This window comes from Aethalodelphis obliquidens, unplaced genomic scaffold (genome assembly GCF_003676395.1).
Source record: "Aethalodelphis obliquidens isolate GAN/ISIS:26980383/991018 unplaced genomic scaffold, ASM367639v1 scaffold39, whole genome shotgun sequence".
NCBI lineage: Eukaryota > Metazoa > Chordata > Mammalia > Artiodactyla > Delphinidae > Aethalodelphis > Aethalodelphis obliquidens.
In genome coordinates, this window is record NW_020837983.1 from 14,013,586 (window position 1) to 14,028,119 (window position 14,534).

Here is a 14,534-nt window from a genome sequence, read left to right on the forward strand (position 1 = left end):
ACAGGGAACTAAAAAACAGTATTGAAAATTTCAGTCATTAATTGGTAAACAAATTTATTGTAACAGATATACACCAAAGAGAGTAGCAAGTAAGCTGCTGGGAGAAACTGCCACCATTCCAAGCAAAGCACCAGAAAAAGAATGAATCCACATGCATGCAAGTTCTACTGGGAGGTGGGAAGGAGAGGTGAACAATATGTCTTTCTAAACACTATTAATTCCATATGTCAATACACGGCAGAAAAGGAACATCGATACCCATCAAACCAAAGTAAAAAGTACCTCTGTCACTGAAACAAATGACATATATGGACACATATACTATCTGCACAAAGACTAGAGTACAGTGAGTGAGAGAGGTCTAAGAGTGGTAGGTGGGAACTTCTATATGAGATACAATTTCAGCTGGTTTGTCCAACTTTATACTGGGGGTATGGAGCAAGGGAGGGGGGATTCTGCTTCTGGAAGAAAAGGGTAACACTCTAGGGACAGCCTTCTGATTCACTTGCCTCATTTTTGCAAAAGTGGCTTCTCACAGTAAAGATGGGAACTAACCTAGTTACTCAACTTAGATTAACTGAGACTTGAAATAAGCATGAAATTGAAATTCCTTGCAAACGGTCAAAGGCAACTCAGCTTTCCATGGCTTGCATGTGAAAGCTTTCTTCTTTTCCCTGTAACCTGCTTTTCACTTTTTATTGCAGGTGCTGAACGCTAAAAGGAAATATCACGGTAGGGAAACCGCAGGCTTTGAAAGAAAGCTGATGGACTGAACATGCATTCCCGTCTCTGGCTTTCCAGTTCACATCAAACCCCGGTGAAGATGTACAACAGATGAACAAAATCCAAAACGGTGCTGAGAATAAAAGAGGAACCACGGCCGACCAGAGGTTATGATAGATTGTAGGAAGACAGAAAGCAGATGGGATGGCAATGCTTATTAAGGAAAGTAGAGGCAGCTACAGCTTGAACTCAAATGAGCAGAAGGGTCATGACAGACATTCCTCCTGCTGCGGGGAAGGGGATGAGTTGGGGCAGTTAGCCCTCATCCCGCCCTCTGCCTGGGGAATAAAGCTTTCTAAGGTGGTGCTGATGCTACAGAGTGAAGCTCACCTGAAAACCGAAGCTCACCAGTAACCACGCCCCATTTACATTCACAAAGTTCACAGTCTCACTGTTGGTGCTCTCATTTGGGGGCGGGGCCTACTCACCAGCAGAGGGGGATCCACACCAGCTCCCTACTCTAATCACCTGAACTGTCCAGTCATGAATACAGACAGCCCAAGATCACCAGACACTTAAAGAAAAAACAAACAACATAAAAAGAAGGGCCAAGATGTTTAAAAAAAAAACTGAAAAATTGACTCAGCAAGAAACAAGATGATCCAGAAAACAGAATTAAAAAAAAAAAATCTGTTAGTATTCCAATGAGGTCAAAAAGATCTCATCCATTGAAGGAAAAGTGTTTTCTTGGAAATAAATAGATGATTACCAAAATGAAAGTTTATTAGAAGGAAAGAAGAAGTAAACAAAATCCTTTCCTAAAATATAGAGCAAAAATCAGGTTTTTTTAAAGGTGAAAGTAGTTAAAGGACATGGAGGCTTAGTTCAAGAGGTCTTCTAGTGGAGTTCCAAGAGAGGAACAGAGAAAATTAATATGAAGGAAATAATAGAAGAAAAATGTTCAGAATCAAAGATCAGCCTTCAGATTAAACAGACATCTGAACATGAAGGTGAATTTTTAAAATCCTACCGCTAAACATAGTCTTAATATAAATTCTGGAAGTCTAAAATGAAGAGAAAATATAAAAATCTTCCAGATGGTGAAAAGAGTGACAAAAGGACATGAATTTTATTGGCATTTGTCTACGTATCAGTAACACTAGACGCCAGAAGGGAATGAAATGGTGCCCTTATAATTCACAAGGAAATAATTCTGAACCTAGAATTCTATGTCTGTTCAAGTTGCAAACAAGCTTGAGGACAAAGAGTCAGAAAATTTACCTTCTAACACTCTTCCTTTAAAACTCACATGAGAGGGACTTCCCTGGTGGCCCAGTGGTTAAGAATCTGCCTTCCAAGGCAGGGGACACAGGGAACTAAGATCCCGCATGCGGCGGGGCAACTAAGCCCGAGCACTCTGGAGCCCGTGTGCCACAGCAACTAAGACCTGATGCAGCGAAATAACTAACTAAATAAATATTTTTTTAAAAAATCACACGAGAATCTTCACAGTGATTCAAGAAAAGGGGAGAGGGCTTCCCTGGTGGCGCAGTGGTTGAGAGTCCGCCTGCCGATGCAGGGGACACAGGTTCGTGCCCCGGTTCGGGAAGATCCCACATGCCGTGGATCGGATGGGCCCGTGAGCCATGGCCGCTGAGTATGCGCGTCTGGAGCCTGTGCTCTGCAATGGGAGAGGCCACAACAGTGAGAGGCCCGTGTACCGCAAAAAAAAAAAAAAAAAAAAAAAGAAAAGGGGAGAGATGGGAACCAAGAAACAGTATATCCAACCTAGGATTCTGTGAAAAGAAATCCAAGGATGGCATCTCTACAGCTTGGAAAGTATAAAAATAAAGCAGAAAGCCAAAAGATTCTCCTCTTAAAAAAATATCTCTGCAAGAAGAGCTGATTCATTTCAACAGAAGCTGATTCCATTCAATAGAAGGTATGAGGTAGAAGCTGGAAAATCTTCATGATATAGTAAAGGAGGTGTACATGTTTCTTTTCTGAACCTATATTAAAAAGAGCTAATTGGAAAAATTCCAAGCCAAAAAAAAGACAAGACAATAATGGTCTAAATATGTGGCAAACTAAAATAAGGCATGCCGTTAATCTTATGGGAGTGTAGGAAAGGAAACCCACTTCACCTTGACACCTGGCCTCTCCAAGAGTTAAATGACATTAGCTTTCACTCTCAAGTTAGTGATATAAATTCCTCTGAGGTTCTCTTCTCCTGAATTGTTTCTACCAAGAAGAATATTTCCACAATCTTACTTTATAAGTTCTAAATTTTAGACCTAACCTATAGACAAAGCTTGGAAGACCTGATTCTAGTCCTAGAGCCAACTGAAAATGCTGTAACTCCTGTCCATGTAAAGATAATAATACAGCTGAAAGAAGTCAGGAGGGGGCAGAGAGGGTGATGCTGGGCCTCTCAATTCCTTTTCAGCTTAGTAGAGAATAAAGAGATACCACACACACAAAAATAGCCAAAACACATAAATTTAAGTAATATTACCTGAAGTGAACATTTACTACTAACAAAACTCAGGAGGTGAGAGGTAAGATTTATGTAGGCTAGACTGTTCTTTTTTCATCACTCAGAGTCAAGTGATACTGTCAAAAATTTATGTCATTGCTTACAAATTTATGGTTTAGAAATTTGAAGGAAACCACCAAAAGAATAGACATGGTTAAAAATTGCTAGATCCAAGGACTGAGCTGAGAGAGAGAGAAGATGTTTACTCTTCACTTAATACATTCTTGATCATTGCCATTTCTGGAATGTTTTCTTGTTTTAACAATGATAAAAAAATAACAAAACGATGGCAATATTTTAAATAAATTTGTTAAAAATGTAAGGCCAATAAACAAAACCAATTAAACATAAACTTGGTATCTGCATTTCCCAACTCTGTAAACTGATTTCTTCTGGAACAGAGTGGAGGGTAATAAAAAATGTGGGCTTTGGAGTTGGATAGACTTGAATTTCAGGTTTAGGACGTACTAGTAAAGTGATCTTGGGCTTAATTTACCAAACTTTCCCAAGCCTCAATTTCATCAGTCACAAAACAGTGATAAAATTTAGCTTGAAGCATTGTTATGACAATTTAAAAAAATATTGTATATTACAATGCAGTGGTGAGATAATATATAACAAAACTTGAAATGAGATAAAAGATATATTAAAATATGTGCCAAGCACATATTAAGCACTCAACAAAGTTAGCTGTTATAATCATTAACCCTCAGGTCGCTATCTCTGAAGGGTATATAGTTGGCAATTCAACAATAAAATCCAAGGTAATAAGAGCATTGAATTGCTAGGCAACTACAATAGAGACAATTACTAATTGGGTATCTTTTGTGCCTCCTTGGGCAGTGAGTCTCAAATTCAATACGCATAGGAATCACCTGGGGTTCTAGTTATAAGGGGACATTCTGATTCAGTGCATCTGGGATGGGGTCCAAGGACCTGCATTGCTAACGAGCTCTCACGGGATGTCAGCACTGTGTTCCAGGGACCACACTCTGAGTGGCAAGGCCCTAGATGATGGAATGGGCTGGCAAAGGTATTTACAGATGTTCATATTACAAATCTATAAGGCTGAATTTTTTCTTCTTTAAACAAGATAACAATGAATCGATGTATCTTGCTCTTTTATGTTCAGAAATTACATTAGATAATAAATGCGTACATGGGACTTCCTTGGTGGTGCAATGGTTAAGAATCCACCTGCCAATGCAGGGGACACAGGTTCGATCCCTGGTCCGGGAAGATCCCACATGCCACGGAGCAACTAAGCCTGTGTGCCACAACTATTGAGCCTGTGCTCTAGAGCCCACGAGCCACAACTACTGAAGCCCACACTCTCTAGGGCCTGCATGCCACAGCTGCTGAGCCAGCGTGCTGCAACTACTGAAGCCCCTGTGCCTAGAGCCCGTGTGCCACAATGAGAAGCCACCACAATGAGAAGCCCGCGCACCACAGCGAAGACCCAATGCAGCCTAAATAAATAAATAAATAATTTAAAAAATAACTTAAAAAAAATAAAAATAAAAAAATAAATGCATACAGAGTAATCTTCTGTAAAAGCTCAGTGTGTCCACCAGCTCTTGTCACTCTGTACTCCCCGTGGACCTGCCCTTGGATTAGCTGATGCAGTCACCATGTGAATGGACTGACACTGCTTGACCACCTGTGAGAGGTCACATGCCAGCGATGGAACAATCTCTCGTGCTAATTTATTCTGGACCTCTGCTGCCTCTGATGATTGCACATTAGAGTATTTTCACAAGTGTTATTACGGTAAATCTGACTCAACTAGAGCATCTGGGCTGACGTTTTAAGTATTTCATGTTTACAACCCCTTTGCAAAGGGATTTAGCAACGTCCAAAAAGTAGATATGCACTTGCCCTTTGAACCATTTCCAGGTTCTCATTTCTAGGACTCTTCCCTGAGGCTACGCTTTTGTGGGAGACAGAATAATGGCACCCCAAAGATGTCCCCATAACCTGTGAATATGTTAACCCTACTTGGCAGAAGGGACTTCACCGATGTGAGTAAATTAAGGATCTTGAGATAGGGAGATTATCCTGAATTAATTAGGTGGGTTCAATGTCATCCAAGGACCCTTAAAGTAGAAGAGAGATCAGGATAATGCAATGTTCTCCATCCACCATTGCTGGCTGTGAAAATGGAGGAAGGGAGACAGGAAGCAAGGAATGTAGGTGGTCTCTAGAAGCTAGAGAAGGCAAGGAAGGGCATACCCCCTAGAGCCTCCAGAAGGAACACAGCTCTGCTAACACCTTGGTTTCAGCCCAGTGTGACCGACTGCAGACTTCCGACCTCCAGAGCTGTAAGATAATAAATTTGTGTTGCTTTAAGCCATTAGGTTTGCTGTAATTTGTTACAGCAGTAATAGGAGACTAATACACCTTCCACAAATATGAAATAGCATAGGCAAAGGACATCACTGTGGTTTTATTTGTAACAGCTAAAGACTGGAAACGACCCAAATGTTCATAATTAGAGACTAGTTGAACAAATACAGTGGCATCCTCTGCACCTGTAAACAAGAATGAGGAAGCTCTCTATACCTAATATGAGCTGACCTTTAGCACATATTTTCAAGTAGGAAAAAACAAGATACAGCACACTATGGATTTTACCTTTCAAGTAGGAAAGAAAGAGAAATAAGAATATACATATGTTCCTTTTTCATAAAGAGAAACACTACAGGGTAGGCCAGAAATAAATTAATAAAAATAATTACTTATGGGTATGTGATGAAGAAGCTAGGGAAGGAAGCAAGATATCTCTGAAAATATATCTTTTATTTATTTATTTATTTTTTTTGAGAATATATCTTTTAATATATCACTCTGACTTTTGGGCCAGGTAAGTGTTTTCCATATTCAAAATATAAAATTATATTTAAAAATAATTTAAAATAAAATTAAAATATTCATATTTAATTTTAATAGTTTTCTGCCTACGATTTACATTCTAAAACCTTCCCTAGACTTACTCCGCTGCTAATGAAATTCTATCCCAATGCAAAATAAATACTCAAATCGAGAAACTGTTTCCTGACAGAACTGGCAAAATCACAGATTGCTGGTGGGTTAAGATTGACCATTTCTGCTGATTTTGCTGTTTGTTAAACCATATTCTGACGTTAGGGACCTGACTGACAGGCTATGGGACTCGGTACACCACTTGCAAAGCAAATAGAGAAAACCAATTTCACAGAGCTAGCAACAGCGCCATCTGGTGGCAAAACCTAAAGCTATAACTTAAAATTGAAGTACAGATTCTTTTTGAAGTGGTGTGCTCTTTTATACTGAAATTATACTATATGTGGGGAAAAAAAGCAACCAGAAATGGCTGGTAGTAAGACCTTATTAACTCCTGTGTGCAACTGAGGTGACTCAATACATGATACTGATAGATTCCATTTAAAATGCATTTAGCTTGCACAAAATCCTTATTGAAACTCAAGCAACAAGAAGCAATTTTGAAAAAAATTATTTTAGTGTCAATTATAGACATGCCAAATCTATTTTCATAGTTTTTAAGATCGATGTTATAAAAATGCAGCCAGTTTCAGGTTAAAAAAACAAACAGCCAGGATGATTTACACAACTACTTCTGATTATCCGGGTTCCTAAAAGTGAGAGAGAGAAACGACTACCACATCCCAGGAGGGTCTAAACTATTGACTAAAACACACCTTATTTGTCTTTCATTCTTCCTTTCCCAGTACAGGCTAATGAATAAAATTATTTCCATGTTCAATTCTTATCAAAAATAGGAGATTTTCTCCTTCTTTTAAGATGACTGTTTACACATAAAATTACACTATCGAAGTGAGGCAATTAAGCAATTTGGAGTAAACATAACTTTGCTTTAAAAATCTTATAATAATTGTCATAAAAACACTATTTGGATAATTGCTTCAATCGCGCCAACAATCAAGTTGCTGTGAGATGAATCAATTCGATTCAAAAGGAATTTGTGGAGCACCTACTGTGTGCCCTGCCTGACCCTGATTCAGGTACTGGAAGGGCTAGTGGAGGTGCCTAAAAGCCAGGGAAGCTTCTATAAAGTTCACTGGAGAGTTGGCAGTTAGTGGTGTGAAGGGCGGGGCTTGCGGCTGAAGAGGGCAGAAACAGACAGACGTGTAAGGCTGCAAGAACACAGAAAGGATGCTAATAAAAAGTGAGGAAGAAACGTTGGGATTGGGATTGACATATATACACCAATATGTATAAAACATAATAGGAACCTTCTGTATAAAAAAATAAAATTCAAAATAAAAAAGAAAGAAAAGTTGTGGGAATTCATGGGCAACTTTCTGATAAGCAAAAGCAGAGGTTGGCGTTATTTTACCTTACACTTTAGCTAACAGTACTAGTTGTAAGCGAGGCTACAGTTCAGGAATTACCATCCCTCCTGGCATCTGCTATCACCCTTGCTGCGGACTTGCTCATCACGTGCACGACGCACAGAGGGCAGTTCACGGCGCCGGCTATGGTGATGGCTCTCAGCGTGGCTTCTGCCTCCACCGCTTCTGGGCGGCCCAGCTCATGGCCCTCAGGACCCGTTATCCCCAAAGCCAACATCTTCTTTGCTCCCTAAAAAAGGCAGCAGGAACATACACACCGGTGAGAAAGGTTTACTAACGACAACTCCTACAATTTTGTTGTGAAACGAATGCACTGCCAGGCTTTTATTTTAGATCTATTAGGTATAGGTGTGTGTGAATGTGTGCGTAGACAGTGTGTGTTTTGGGTAAAAATAATCTACTACTCTCAAAGCATATGTTAATTTTTCATATACATATTTCACAATCAAATTATTTTGATTGAAAAGGTGACAAAGATATGAGGTCTGTTCTAATCACAGTCTTTGAAAAGTAGTGTCCATATTTAAGACTTTTTATTGGTTCAGAACAAAATATAATAAAACAAAGTATTCTAGTCCCCCATATTATATCCTTGATGAAGCGACTCGTGCGATTACGTAGTTAGTTCTATGTTTTACTGATTCATTCTCTTCATTGCCTTCTTCCCCGATCCACGGAGTGATATTAGACCAGTATTTCCTCTCTCCAAAAGGGTTATTCCTTCCTTACAAAAAAGTCCAGAAGTCAAGACTCAGAGTGTCAAAATGACTCACCTGGTGTCACACAGCTAGGAGGCGGAAGAGTCCAGTTTAAACCTGGTGTGTTTGAGCTTACAGCTCACGTTTTCCTCTTATCAACCCCCCTGCCCACCGCCCACCCCCCATCCTGGCCACGGGGCCTCCATCTCACTGACTTTCATGGGAACTGAGCCCAGGGAGACAGAAAGATCAGCTAATATAAAGGGTAAGAGACAGCTCTTTAAATCTTGCAGATGGTGTACCTTTGGGCATTAATAACAGAATTAACATGAGAAATATCATCTAGATTCCTCCGCAGCACATTTTAATACCCAGTTTCTGAAAAGAATGGGGCTTTAAACAGCTACCTAATGCACTGCTTTAGTCATCAGATTTCACCGATGTCCACACTTTGGCATTTTGAACCAGCAGCTTGAGCTACCTAAAAAAAAAAAAAAATGCTGGGGACACAAAGAAAAATATTTGTGTTTTTAGAATAAACCTTGTCTGAGATCTAATAACTGATCTGAAAAAGGGAACTCCTCATTCCAATACATATGCCACCTGCAAAAAACTCAGAGCCGGACAGCAAGTAATTCAAGTCAAGCATTTCCAAGCCACATAAAATCAGTTTCTGAATTTCCTTTCTTCCAATCCATTAAAGGAATTTACCTACCTGGGGCCAGTCGTCCTCACCTTAAGTTATGGCCATTTTCATTTCTGTGGAAGCTCTGGAAGGCAGTTACTTACCTCTGCAATTAGGTCTCCATTTTCTGCATGAACTTCAGCAATGGCTCCAATTTCCTTGCACCAGGAGAAGACCTTGTACAGCTCCACATCTCTCAGCATGTACAGATCTCTATAGGCCATAAACACCTTGAAGGAGTTCACACCTTTATCCTGGGTAAGGATTTTCATTTCTTCTTTAACCTAAAAGGGCACAAAACCCACAACAGAATGTCACTCTTTAATTTAAAGATAATATCAGCATTCTCCAAATTCTTGCATTCAGAAGAAAGTGAAGTAAAATAAGGACATCAGTTGGACTCCAGAAAAATGTAATGAAGGTCTTGATCTTTCCCCTAGGTTAGACCTCATTTCATCTGATGAATTGCTGTTGTTACGATACTTTTATTTTTAAACATTATTTATTTATTTTGGCTGCTCTGGGTCTTAGTTGCGGCAGGCGGGATCTTTAGTTGCGGCATGTGGGATCTAGTTCCCTGACCAGGGATCGAACCCAGGCTCCCTGCATTGGGAGTGCAGAGTCTTAGCCATTGGACCACCAGGGAAGTAAGTCCCTACAATACTTTAAATCATGAAACAGTTAATAGTATTTCCCCCAAATACTTCACTGTTAAACTTTATGAAATTCTCAGCATCTATCTCCTGATGAGAAGAAATTATTCTAGAACATGAAAACGAAGCCACTGGCAGCAACAGAGGCAATTTTGTCTCTAGAAGGAATCAGAGCTAATGTGAAGTAAGGGTTTGGGGTCAAATCTGAAACCTACAGGATGAGTTCAGAGATGCAGGTAGTGGAAGATGCAGACTGAGCCACTGGCAGCTCCTGGGAGTTGAGTGACTCTGGACCTGTCAGAAGCCTCAGGAGCCTTCTGGGTTGCCAACTAAAAGGTTCTGATCACCGATTCCGATGTGTGGAGGTGGGGAGGTTCCCCACCCTCACCAAGCGGCTCTCCAGACACCAGCTGGGGGGTATCCCACAATTAAACTCAATTTTCACACTATCTACCTGCACCAGGTAGACTGCACTGTGTTCCGCAAGTTAAGGGTTCAGTGCTATGGGGTGTCCAGGTTGTCACCTGCACTTCTGACCAACTGGCTATAAGTGAGAGCTTCCCACAACCCCCTCCTCGGATTCAATTAATTTGCTAAAGCGGTTCACAGAACTCAGAGAAACATTTTACTTACTGGATCACCAGCTTATGATAAAAGGATACGATAAAGGATATAGATGAACATCTGGATGGAAGAGGTATGTCCTAGGGCAAGGAATGGGGAAAGGGCATGGGGCTTGAATGCCCTCTCTGAGAGCACCGCTCTCCCCAAATCTCCAATTGCCCAGCATCCTGGAAGCTCTCCAAATCCTATCCTTTTAGGTTGTGGCGGAGGCTCAATTACACAGTCATGACTGATTAAAGCATTGGCCACTGGCGACTGATCCAGCCTCCAGCCCCTCTCCCCTCCCCTCCAGGTCAGCTGGGTGGGACTGAAATTTTCAACCCTCTAATAATACAGTTGGCTCCTGGGGCAATCAGTCCCCATCTTTAGGTGGGGTCTAAAAATCACCTCTTTACCATAAAAAAGACACCTTTGTTGCTGTCATCACTTAGGAAATTCCAAGGGTTTTAGGAGCTCTGTGCCAGAAATAGGGACGGAGACCAGATATGCATTTCTTATTATAAATCGCAACATCACACCAACGGTAAGGGACAAGTTAAGATCAAAACTAGCTTAGTAATTGCCCTTGCAGGTCCAATTCTAGTCTCAACAAAGACTAAAAACTTCAAAGGAAAAGTCAGAAGACGATCAAATAAAATTGCTTGAATTTCTACATGTTAAAAAAAAAAACCACACACACACATACATATATATAACATAAAATATAAAACAGAAATATAAAAATATATAACAGACAGGATTATAGCTCTTAGTTAATAAAAAATTTAAAAAGAGTTATTGCTTTTTCTACTTGATAAGAAAAACCCTAACATTCTAGGTAAAAAAATGTTACAGTTCAAACAGTAAATACAAATGACTAATAAACATGGAAAAAATGTTAACTTTCCTACTGATTAAAAAGTATAAAATAGGGACTTCCCTGGTGGCACAGTGGTTAGGAATCCACCTGCCAATGCGGGGGACATGGGTTCGATCCGGGAAGATCCCACATGCCACGGAGCAACTAAGCCCGTGTGCCACAACTGCTGAGCCTGTGCTCTAGAGCCCATGAGCCACAACTACTGAGCCTGCGAGCCACAACTACCGAAGCCCACGTGCCTAGAGTCTGTGCTCCACAACAGGAGAAGCCACTGCAATGAGAAGCCCACACACAGCAATGAAGAGTAGCCCCCGCTCACCAGAAGTAGAGAAAGCCCGCGTGTAGCAACAAAGACCCAACGCAACCATAAATAAACAAATAAATTTATTAAAAAAAAAAGTACAAAATAAAACAACGCAATTTTTCCCTACTGAATCAGCAAAGTTTTAAAAATGACAATATCACATGTTAAGTTACTCACTTCCACCACTATTTATTCCTTTACTAATTTTCCTTACTTTCCTCCATAGCGCTTTATCACCTGGCATATAATATAGTTACCTGTTGATGGCCTGCCTCCTCCTCTAGAATTTCCACCCCGTAAGAGCAGGGCCTTTGTACAGTTTGTCCATTGCTATATCCTAGAATAGTGCCTGGTCCATAGTGGCCACTCAGTAGCTTTTTGTTGGATGAATAAATGCATGAAAAGGAACGGCAAACACCAAAATGCTGAGAATGGCATCACTGAAATGATGGAATGGGTTCCAAGATCCATTAAGCGACGACAGCAAGGGCAGGACTTGCGATAGTGTGCCTCATTTTTTTAAGCTTCTTTATAAGTTCATATTTTCTACCATGAGTCTATTACTTTTATAGTCAGAAAAAAATTGCTTTAAACGTTGTTGGAATATTCACACGATGGAGTTCCCAAAGGGAGTTATGATCTGCATTGCCCAGATGAAATACCTATTACTCCCTGAGTAGAAGAGCCTTTCTGAAGGTGGCCTCGTTAAACATCCCTGTCATCCACATCCATATCCATGGGTAAGTCTCACTAGACTGTATTGCTCTCGCACCATCAGCATCACCTGGGAGCTTGTTAGAAATGCAGAATCTCAGGCCCTGCCCCAGACCTACTGCGATGGGTTGACTGTGTCCCCCCCAGATTCATATGTTGAAGTCCTAACCCCCAGTACCAAATGTGACCTCGCTTGTGTAAAAAATTAATAAATAGAAACCTCAATTAAGCGGATGTCAGGAGACCAGAAGGGGGAGCTCTCACACCTGCGTGTCAACACAGGGGAAAAAAAAAAAGACTCCTTTCTTGGCAAGGACTCAGCCAATGAAACGTCACGGACTCTTTGTTTACTACAGCCCCCCCAGCTTCCTTTCCCCCTCGAGGAAAGCCTGCTCCTTCCCTTGCCCTGCGGGGACTTGCACGTGGCTCGCCAAGCTTGCAGACCCTGAACTGCAATTCTCTGCTGATCCCAAATTAACCCATCTTTGCTGGAGAAATACCCAGCAGTCTGTTTGTTTCAGGTCAACATTTGGAAATAAGGGCATTGCAGATGTAATTAAGATGAGGTCAGCAGGGTGGACCATAATCCAATAAGATTGGTGTCTTTGTTAAAAGGGAAATTTAGACACAGACACACACACACACACAGAGAACATCATGTAAAGATGATGGCAGAAATTCAGGTGATGCTCCTTCAAATCAAAGAATACCAGAGATTGTCAGGAAACCACCAGAAGCTGGTGAGAGGCATGAAAGAGATTCTTCCTTACAGCCCTCGGAAGGAATCAACACTGCCAACACCTTGATCTCAGACTTTTAGCCTCCGGAACTGTGAGACAGTACACTTCTGCTGTTTCAGCCACCCAGTTTGTAGTTCTTTGTTGCAGCAGCCCTAGCAAAGTAATACACTTACTGAACATAATCTGTGTTTTAACAATATTCACCAGGTAATCATTTGCATATTAAAGTGTGAGGAACACTGGTAAGGGCAAACATCTTCACCTTTGCTCTATCTTATAAAACAAGAGAGGGAGGAAAGGAGGAAGGGAGAAGGGAAAGGAGGAAGGGAGATAGAGAGGAAGGACGGGAGGGAGGGAGGGAAGAAGGAAGGTAGGAAGGTAGGAAGACCCTAAAAGCACGAAAGAGATCAGATGCCTCATTTAGAATAGCGTTTCTGGGGAAAAATTAACTTTTTCTCTGGACTATAAACCTTGCTATTACGTTTGCTGAACTATCTGTTAAAGACTGATTACTTGTTTTATATTAACTTGGTGTCTACAGTCCAAATTTTGGGAGGAAGGAGGGACATAAGTTACATGGTAACTTCAAATAAAGTCATCCCATGAGCCCTTTCTGGCAAAACGAGTTCTGAATTAAGTTCAATGTGGAAAAACATGTTATTGATTTAAACCACAAGTCAAAGTTCCTTCCAAAGTACACATACATGTTTTCACGGGAAAAAAAATAAACATATTTTAACGTCTCTCAAAACTGTCTTTTCTGTCTGAATCATGTTATCATTTCTGCCATGACCTAAATCATTAGCAGATACGAAAGGTTGTGTAAGCTGTTTTGAAATGCCTTGACCAGGTGTTGATGTTAGCAGAGCACCAGGTTAGTGCACAGCTAGGAGAAGGCCTTGAACACATTCCCAGTCTGTCCCTTCCTTGGTTTTTTCCCAGATATTAAAAACATTTGTAACTAAAGTTTCGATCTGTGGGAAAACACTGCTTAAAAGTGTCCTGTATTGTTAAGTTGAGAAGTCCAGTACTTAAAAAAAATTACATTTAAAGTATTTACAATTCATGAATTAAGTATTAGGAAAGTCTTTTGTGAATGAGTATAAGGGATTTATCCTACCACTTTCATACGCCTTAAATTTTTTTTTAGTTTTCTAAGTTGATAATACCTCACATGATTTAAAATTCAAACGGTACAAAAGAGTATGCAGTGAAAAGTCTTCCCTCCAACTCTGACTTCCAGGAAGCCACCAACATCACCAGTTCCTTACGTTTTGACATTGCCTGTTCCTTGACCTTTGCACAGAACAAGGACTAAAGGACTAAATGGAAGAAACTGGACCCCCCAGTGGTTCACCTGCTCGCTCCACCATGTCACCGCCACATGAAGGCTGTAGTCACAGCAGACTTTGGGATCAGCCCAGCTTCGCCAGGTCTCGAAGGCCTCGATGAGGGAGTGGCCTTTGTGAGGAATGGCAAAATCAATGATCATGGTGGTGCCGCCTGCCAGGGCAGCCTGCAATCACAAAAGAGTTTCAACAGGTTAGCCATCAGTTTTCTAGCTGAGTCATTTATCCCCTTGAACAACAGGCATTCGCAAGCACTTGGGCAAACTTGATGGGTCC

At 40.8% G+C, this 14,534-nt stretch overlaps 1 protein-coding gene across 1 annotated transcript in view; it reads right to left on the reverse strand.

The window, feature by feature from the left end:
- The window catches only part of DPYS (dihydropyrimidinase), an 88,509-nt gene that overhangs the window by 59,989 nt on the left and 13,986 nt on the right, over window positions 1-14,534 (reverse strand). The window contains exons 2-4 of the mRNA XM_027131588.1: window positions 14,267-14,425; window positions 9,120-9,299; window positions 7,672-7,861 (exon numbers count right to left, since the gene is read on the reverse strand). Of these exons, the coding sequence (XP_026987389.1) occupies window positions 7,672-7,861; window positions 9,120-9,299; window positions 14,267-14,425 (529 nt within the window). The remainder of the gene's footprint in view (window positions 1-7,671; window positions 7,862-9,119; window positions 9,300-14,266; window positions 14,426-14,534) is intronic.